The 9846-nt window shown below is 40.4% G+C and overlaps 1 protein-coding gene across 1 annotated transcript; it reads left to right on the top strand.

The window, feature by feature from the left end:
* The first annotated feature begins 66 nt into the window (after window positions 1-66).
* Window positions 67-9223, top strand: PDHB (pyruvate dehydrogenase E1 subunit beta). The gene is made up of 10 exons (XM_075183297.1): window positions 67-177; window positions 253-312; window positions 2884-2991; window positions 4539-4601; window positions 5185-5220; window positions 5319-5604; window positions 5692-5802; window positions 6754-6845; window positions 7187-7328; window positions 8697-9223. Exons 1-10 carry the CDS (start codon window positions 142-144, stop codon window positions 8843-8845), a joined length of 1083 nt encoding a protein of 360 aa, XP_075039398.1. The 5' UTR covers window positions 67-141; the 3' UTR covers window positions 8846-9223.
* The last annotated feature ends 623 nt before the right edge of the window (window positions 9224-9846 follow it).

Here is a 9846-nt window from a genome sequence, read left to right as displayed (position 1 = left end):
TGGTCGAGGCGTGCGCCACACCTCACTTCTAATTGGTGTAAACTAGTCAGCTGATGGACGGAGGCTTGTCCGGCCTGTGCTGCGCTGTGATTGGTGGAAGTCTTCGCGAAGGGCGACGTCTTGTCAGAGGACAGAGGGAAGATGGCAGCGCTGAGGAGACTGGTTTGTGGGGGGCAGGTAAGGAGGGGAGCAGGGTACAGTGTGACTGAGTATGACATGAGAGCGGTTCTCAGTATCTCCGTGTCTCCACAGAGCTGTGTGTCCGTGTTACTGCGGAGGGAATTCCACAGGACGTCGTCAGTCGCCATGCAGGTACAGTGACCCTAACTCTGTATTACCTATGGCTGTGTCCTTGTTACCCTGAGGTACTGATCACTACATCTACTGTTCTCTGACACTCTGCACTTTGTTCACTGCTGCCCTCCCATACCCTCTGTGTCTTCTCTAAGACTGACACCCCCTGCCAAATGTAGTGACCCCATGAGACTGACACCCCCTGCCAAATGTAGTGACCCCATGAGACTGTCACCCCCTACCAAATGTAGTGACCCCATGAGACTGACACCCCCTACCAAATGTAGTGACCCCATGAGACTGTCACCCCCTACCAAATGTAGTGACCCCATGAGACTGTCACCCCCTGCCAAATGTAGTGACCCCATGAGACTGTCACCCCCTGCCAAATGTAGTGACCCCATGAGACTGTCACCCCCTGCCAAATGTAGTGACCCCATGAGACTGACACCCCCTGCCAAATGTAGTGACCCCATGAGACTGACACCCCCTGCCAAATGTAGTGACCCCATGAGACTGTCACCCCCTGCCAAATGTAGTGACCCCATGAGACTGTCACCCCCTGCCAAATGTAGTGACCCCATGAGACTGACACCCCCTGCCAAATGTAGTGACCCCATGAGACTGACACCCCCTGCCAAATGTAGTGACCCCATGAGACTGACACCCCCTGCCAAATGTAGTGACCCCATGAGACTGTCACCCCCTGCCAAATGTAGTGACCCCATGAGACTGATCCCACTTCATCTTTTCTGTCAATATAACCACTTCCACCTCAACTTCCTATACCCTCTTTCCCCTCTAAGACTGACATCGTCTTACCTTCTCAGTGACCACGTACACTTAAGTAACTATCTTCTTATACAGTCCATGTCCTATACTCACGTCCTCTAAGCTGCTGACAGCTATATATATATATATATATATATATAATATATATATATATATATATATATATATATATATACACTATGCTGTACATATAGTGAATGGCAACTTGAGGCATGCACTGTTATTCCTGGTACACAGGACTCTTATAAACTGCCATGTTAGAACGGTGGCTAAGTGGTTAGCACTTCTGCCTCACAGCGCTGGTGTCATGAGTTCAATTCCCGACCATGGCCTTATCTGTGTGGAGTTTGTATGTTCTCCCTGTGTTTGCTGGGTTTCCTCCCACACTCCAAAAACATACTAGTAGGTTAATTGGCTGCTATCAAAATTGACCCTTGTCTCTCTCTCTCTCTCTGTGTCTGTGTGTGTGTTAGGGAATTTAGACTGTAATCCCCAATGGTGCAGGGACTGATTTGAATGCGTTCTCTGTACAGCGCTGCGGAATCAGTGGCGCTATATAAATAAATGGTGATGATGATGTTATAGTGTAACCAATCAGCTTTCACTACTGAGTGCCTAGTACTGCATTTATTACCAACCAGCATGTTAGGATAAATTCATGTCTTAAGCTGGGTACACACTGATGCAATTGTTGCGCAGATCATATGATAAATGACGGTTTGGTCAGATTATTACATCAGTGTGTACGTTCCCACGATCATGTTATCATGCCAAAACACATCGCATCTGTTGATTTGGTTCCTATAAATCATGATCAACAATGGAACGATGTCAGCAGTGTAGACAGATATCTATAGAGTGTACGAAGTCACAATCTTTTCAGCAGATGTTTATGACTGATGAAGAGCACAGATCTGAAGCTAAATTGTGTAGGTGTGTACACATGAATCGGCATTGCTCATCTGGATTTTCAGTCATTGGTAAAATCATTACAGAAATCGTAATTGAAGTAGTTTTCTATAGTGTGTATCCAGCATTCCAAACATTTAGTTGTAACAAGGGTAATAATTTGTAGTTGTGCAACAGCACAATATTTAATTTAAAAATAATACAGTAATGTTTGCCACAGTTTTAATAACTTCTACTTGTTCATTACTAAGTTTATTACAATATGTTAACATTGGTTTGAAATTATTTTACATAAACATGGTTTTATTATGCATATAAACCAAATCAAACAAACTGTAGCAGAATGACAAAAACAAACTGATGTTTTAGATTGTTGTGATTTTCTAACAAGGAAATTGTGCCATTTTAGAGTGACTGTATTCTCAGCCAATGTAACACTAAAGTGGGTAGAGAACACTGTTTTCCCTGTCAAACCATAACTATTTTGCTGCCATTTTGACATGACTATGGTATAAAATGGTAACAGTGTTCCCCACTATATATAACATTGTGCTGTCTTGCTTTAGAAAAATTGTTTGAAAAATTGCATTATTTGGATTGCCCATATGACACTGTCCTTAAAGAAAATTAGGCTTCTATAATGCTGTGTGTTTTATATTATTTTTTATTTTATTTAATACACATTTTTCTTCTGAGAAGCCTGAAGTTTAACATGAAAAGGAATATAGACCATAAAATATGTTGAAAAGTGCATGGAGCTTCTCAATATATATTTATGATTATTGACATTTTCATAAACATGTTCGCCTTTAATTTACCTTTTAATACGGTGTTATTTTGTGTTTTATACATGGAATTTCACATACCAACTAACTTTATTTGCTTCAGGTCACTGTTCGAGATGCTTTAAACCAGGCCTTGGATGAAGAACTGGAAAGAGATGAAAAGGTGTTCATCTTAGGGGAAGAGGTTGCTCAGTATGACGGCGCATATAAGGTATGATCTGTCTATCTTTCTATCTATTCCCGAACATTGTAAGGAGTTTGTGTATGTTCTCCGTGTTTGCGTGGGTTTCCTCTGGGTGCTCCGGTTTCCACGCACACTCCAAAAGAAAAACATACTGGTAGGTTAATTGGCTGCTAACAAAATTGTCCCTAGTCTGTGTGTTAGGGAATTTAGACTGTAAGCCCCAATGGGGCAGGGACTGATGTGAGTGAGTTCTCTGTACAGCGCTGCGGAATTAGTGGCGCTATATAAATAAATGGTGATGATGAAGCAACCAAAGGTTCCATCCACCATAGTGATATGTAGATGGGAAGATGTACAGAAAGTTAAAAGTTGCAAATAGGAAATGTTGGGTGGAGGAAGTGGCGGTACATGTGGCCAATCATGATCAGGCAAAACTGGATTACATGCAAACAAATGTCTGGGAGATGTACATAAATGGTATAGCACTTGATTAAAATTTAAACCACATACAATGGCTGCAGTGTATTTGTGACAATGCAGGCATGTAAGTCTAAATGTATAATGAGAATGAATGTATGTAACTTAAGATCCCAGGCGCAATATGGAGGTAGAATGATAATCACAGATATGTGATTTCTAATATGTAATGGTCTTATAGTATCAGTGGTGTGGATATCATTTGGGCAATGGTTTATTCATGATAAAAAAATAATTAAATAAAAAGCAATATACAGAAACCCAGTGCACTGGACACACATAAAGAAACAGAAAAAAGGTATAAAATAAAAAACCATGAAAAATAAACATATAAAGATCTCAGTCCATAACTGTGCATAAATAGCACCAATCAGAATAAGTGATCTGGTCCAAACATCTGTGATTATCATTCTACCTCCATATTGCGCTTGGGATCTTCTGTTGCATACATTGACACTGGGGCTTGGGACCAACCCCCCCTCTGCTTTCCCATTGGCAGCATACAGACCATGATTATACTTGGGGAGAAGCGGATTCCCATCGATTAGCTTTCTCTCGTATAATTAGAATGAATTTAACCTTACAATAAAAGGCAAGTTAAATATGACCAGTGTTTAGTGGACTGGTACAACCCCAGCAAAGTCCCACATTGTGGGAAACTAGAGCTTATTCTGAGCACCAAGGGACAGACACTAGGAGGCCAGGATCTGGCCAGATCAAGAGACCATAAGAAAACGTGCTAAGCTCCAGCTGGAACTACAGATTGTCATGGCAAACAGTGGAAGGGTGCTGCCAAATCGTGGTCCCAGTCAGGTGTTAAGAGTGTGCATTGGGTGCAATAAGTGACCTAGCATGCAAACAAACCAGGGTGCTGATCATATCAGCCCATGCAGGAAACTACAGTACACTCCAGTGTCCTAGATGGAGAGTACTGCGCCACATCCCCTTCCTTACCCAGAGAAGCGTTCACAGAAAGCAACAAGTGTTCATTGAGTCACGAGGGGCCACAGTTTGATGACTTTGTTTTCAGTTATGTACTCTCTGAATACAAAATAACACAATATATTTATGCAATTCTCCTTAAACCTGTTTTTCAGATCAGTAGAGGACTTTGGAAGAAGTACGGTGACAAAAGGGTTATGGATACTCCAATATCTGAGGTATGTGATATTCCTTAGTGTAATTAGAATATATCCAACTCAGGGGGTGGATAAAATGTAGAATTGAGGGATCTGGCAGCCAAATCTAGGAGCCAGCAGGATTTTTATAATGACATTTATTGTCCATCTATAAAAATTAATCCCAAAAGTTAGATGCCAGCAGTAAGTTTGTGGGCACATTGGCTACCTGGCTCTTGGGATTTGTCCATCCCTCATCTAAGATTATATACAGCTCAGTGATAGATAAAATGTGAAGTAATAAGGACATGTAGACAACTTGAATTATGTTAACAGAACTTTGGCTCTACAAGAGTGTATGTAGACCAGCTAGTCCTACACCTTTTAGAGTATTTTCTAAATGTTGTTTGCGTTGTCACCAGTAGACATGCAGACATACTTTCTCTTTGTTTGCAAGAGACTTTTATTTGTCAGTAAATATAGACTGGATTTGTGTTGTGGTGTTCTAGAAAATACTTTGTGGTGCTGAACATCTAACAATGTATTTCTCTTTAAGGAGGATCAACGGTAAAGTTTTTATATTTTGAGTAATACATTTCTAATATATATTGGTATTTATTTTTAGATGGGATTTGCAGGCATTGCTGTTGGTGCTGCTATGGTACGTGACTGTTTTTGGCTTTATGTTCAGAACGTTTTGCTGTCTTGTTTTGTATGGATATTGAAGTGTTGGTGGCTCTCTTTATTTATTATACACAGGCTGGATTGAGGCCGGTCTGCGAGTTCATGACGTTCAACTTCTCCATGCAAGCAATCGATCAAGTCATTAACTCTGCAGCAAAGACCTATTACATGTCAGCGGGCCGCGTGCCTGTCCCAATTGTTTTCCGGGGACCAAATGGTGCTTCGGCCGGCGTGGCCGCCCAACACTCCCAGTGCTTTGCTGCCTGGTATGCGCACTGCCCTGGATTAAAGGTGGTGAGCCCTTGGAATGCTGAAGATGCCAGAGGTCTCTTGAAAGCAGCAATCCGGGATAATAACCCAGGTAAACGGACTGACCATTGATGCCAAACATCTCCCTTGACTACGTGCTCAGATCTAGTGCAGTCACTCTGACCTGTTTCCTTTACAGTGGTAATGCTGGAGAACGAGTTGATGTACGGTGTTCCCTTTGAAGTCTCAGAGGAAGTTCAATCAAAAGATTTTGTTGTTCCCATTGGCAAAGCAAAGATTGAACGACAAGGTATGAATTTTTTTTTTATAGTAATTGCCAGCATAGCTTAAAGATTTGTCCTGTCTGTCCGCCTATTCTAAGATACTGAAGGTGACACTTGGAGTATTAGGACCTAGCGCTTTTCTCAGTAACGGGGGACACCTAGAGTATACAGATCTCATGTCTTGCCTTGCTATAGGACATCTTGTATATAAAATATATATATATTATAAAAAGCTTTTAGCTTTTATACTGGATTGAAAAAGAATATCTTCATTAATGATTGACTAAAATATGACTCTTGTGGGGACAGTTCAAGAATTCAGATATTACACCTGTATGTTCTTATACACTTATCGGATATAATACAATTTTAATAACTGTAATTAAACAAAATTCTACAGCAACTGAGTGATCAACCTTTGTTGTGCAGTCATATTAGGGTATTATTGGTCAGAAATGCCCCTGGACCAGTTCCAGGTGGGGCAATGAACTGAAAAGGATATTGGCCAACCCGCATGTCAGTTCTGCATTGTGTGTGACAAGAGGCCACATGAAATTGTTGGCTAAAGTAGAACAAAAGCTCAAAACAATAGTCCAAAAACATACTGGTAGGTTAATTGGCTGCTATGAAAATTGACCCTAGTCTCCCTCTCCCTCCCCCCCCCTCTCTCTCCCTCCCCCCCTCTCTCTCTCTCCCCCCCTCTCTCTCTCTCCCCAATGGGGCAGGGACTGATGTGAGTGAGTTCTCTGTACACCGCTGCGGAATTAGTGGCGCTATATAAATAAATGATGATGATGGTTAACTATTTAGTAACTGAAATTACAATACCAAAACTTCAAGTTATGTAAAATGTGACATATATTTGGCAGGCATTTCATATTGTATTCTTTTGTACGTTAGGTTTAATGGCCTCTTATAGGTAATGGTGATGAGTGTAAATGTATAGTGTATAACATTCACCTCTTCTTCATCCACAGGAAGTCAGATCACTCTGGTCAGTCACTCACGTTCTGTGGGACATTGTTTAGAAGCTGCCAATGTGCTGACTAAAGAAGGAATTGATTGTGAGGCAAGTATCATAAACATTATAATAAGGCCACTACTACTGAGAAGTCTGCGGCAACTAAATGATCCAACTCCACTTCATGTATCTGATAGGCCATGTACCCACTCATGTTAGAGATGGGGTCTTTTTGTGGGATGGTTAATGCTGGAAAAACTAGTAGACGCATATGTGTTTGGTAGTAAATCTCCCGTTACTGAATGACATACTACAAGCCACCATTTGGGTAGGGTTACCTGAGTATCGTGTGTGTGTGTGTGTGTGTGTATATATATATATATCTGAAATAACCTGTTGACCAGCTTGCACTTCTATGAAATTGCTAACGGTTTAGAGTCTATTTAAAGGTTATCAACTTGCGCACAATTCGGCCAATGGACACTGAAACGATTGAAGCTAGCGTTGTGAAGACCAACCATCTGGTCACTGTGGAAGGAGGGTGGCCACAATTTGGTGTAGGAGCTGAAATCTGTGCCAAGATCATGGAAGGTAAGGTTATAATAAAGGCCTAAATATTAGATTCTCAGACAGATCACTGCTAACTAGGAGTGGGAGGAAACAGGAGCACCCAGAGGAAACCCACACAAACACAGGTGTATATATTATTATGTGAGATGATCAGCAGAGTGAACAAGCCAATGATGCTATTTAGAGGGGAGGAGGCAGCCGTAGAATATTTAAAACCAATTGTCTCCATTTCATAACTTTTTTTTGAACTTTGGAAATGATTTTAGACAGAGGGTGGAGAGGGGTCTTTCCAGTGTTGAGCAATAGCCACTCAGGTGCTAGAAGAATATTATGTATTTGTCATGTGCCAGTAGGTGTGGAGGGTACTGCTGTAGTAAAGCAGTCTCCGGGGAGAGAGGCGAGTTACTCTTTGTCACCTGATTGATTAGGTCAAAGACCTCAGACCACAGATTTTGTAGCAGTGGACATGTTCCGAATATGCGGATCAAGTCACCCGCCGCAATTCCTCCAACAAGTAGCAATTTTTATGTAGCTTCACTGGGGTCATGTACAGTCTATGGAGAAGTTCAACCAACATCTCAGTGTGGTTAATACAGTTTGGACATTTTACCAGTTTTGAAAAATTGTCTTCCAGTCTGAATCTGAGAGGGATAATATATGTCCAGCAATGGAAGAGAGTAACCATTTATACCATGAGGTGATAGCACTCTTATGGAATTTAGCTGAAAGTTTTGCAAGAAGGTATAAAGGGGGTGATTTAAGGTGGTGGTAGGAGCATATCTCCTTTTATTTAGTTTTTGTTTGTTTTTTTACATTTCTTTGAACTCTCATTTGCTGGCAGCTCAATATTGCAGCCAATAACAGACCAATATGCAAGTATTTGGTGTCCCTGCAAATGTTAGAAGTTGTTAAACTAAGGGGTATATTTCATGTGCTGAATCACTTTAAGGGAAAGTGTTCATTTTATATTAACATCCCCCTTTCTCTGCTCATAAACTAAAATATATTTACTCAACTAACGTACCAAAACAAAGCCTTATTGTCCCTAAAAATATAAATGTGAAAAATGGCGGGAGTCTCCTGAATTGCAAATTTGCCAGGGACCCCTGGTAGAGAAATGGTTAAAAGCAGAAAGCTCTGTGGTGCTTCCATGCCCCAAAGTTATAACTCTGACTGTAAAATACCACAAATGTTTGTAGTTGGGTATCTGCAGAGTAATGGTCTGTGATAGGTCTTACAAGAGAACTGTAAGGCAGAATGTTAACATTTCACAGCCAAATCGAATGTTAGTAATATTAAGAATCAAATGTATCTGCAGATTCTACACTGTATTCAGATGGTTTGAGCAAATTATTGTGGCTCTTGTCTAACATTGTCACTCTTTACCAGGACCTGCCTTCAATTATCTGGATGCCCCTGTGTACCGTGTCACTGGGGCTGATGTTCCCATGCCTTATGCTAAGATATTGGAAGACAACTGCATACCACAAGTGAAGGATATCATATTTGCAGTTAAAAAGACACTAAATGTTGTCTAAATGTATATAATCGCTTGTTTAAATGGTCATTTACATGTCACTTTAGACTGCCTCTTAATATCAGCATCCCACCTTTCTTTTCTCCGGATTACTGTTATATACAAACAAACCATTTCATTTATTGCTGGGAAACTGACTTGTTCACACAAACCAGTTAATTTATAGAAGGTCTCTGGTGCTAGTGGCTGCACGGTCAATATAAAACACTCCATCCAGTGTATCGGTCTCGTATTGGAGAAATGTGTTACAAGGTGGACTATATTTATTGGAAATAACTAAATACTTCTGTATAAATGGCTCGGTTGGCCTAATACCTGTATTGATGGTGAAATACTTTGTTGCTTTGTACCACAATAAAAGTCAGGATTTCTTTTGGGACTTCTTTTTTTGTTGTTTTTGTGTAATAACTTTTGAGATGAGGTTTTACCAGTAAGCAATTTTAGAATTGTATGTTTACATTGAGAACTGTTTGCAGATGGAACTCAGATGGATGTGATTAATGTAAATTTCTTTCTGAATAGTATAAATGGATTAAAAAAAAATAATACTGACATTGATTTGGATGCTTGAGCTATACATTGCAAAAGCAGGCAGGTTAGAGGTGAGGTTACTGGTATTTGCACTGTTGGACGCAATAAAAAAAAAAAAAAAAAAAAAAATTGTTACACATTGGACTTTGTTTCTTATTTAAAAGGATTTACATTTCCTCACTTGTTAACCCAGCCTCGTAGCTGTACCCAATACTTGTTATATTCTGGAGACGCTGCTCGATTGCTAAATGGTCATTTCGCATCAAATCAACACAATTTTAGAAAAAATTCTACCTTACATTCTCCAATTTCAATTAAATTTGGTATAATAAATGCTGCCAGGGGTGTAAAGGCGCCATCTTGGGATATTCCAAAGGGGGGGAGGGGTCAGAAATAAGTCGCGGAGCATGTTAACAAAAGGGGAGAGAATGTATAATACTGTCTGCGTACTTAAATCTGGAAGCACCGCAG

Source organism: Mixophyes fleayi, chromosome 8 (genome assembly GCF_038048845.1).
Source record: "Mixophyes fleayi isolate aMixFle1 chromosome 8, aMixFle1.hap1, whole genome shotgun sequence".
Taxonomy (NCBI): domain Eukaryota; kingdom Metazoa; phylum Chordata; class Amphibia; order Anura; family Limnodynastidae; genus Mixophyes; species Mixophyes fleayi.
This window is presented reverse-complemented; position numbering and strand designations above follow the sequence as displayed.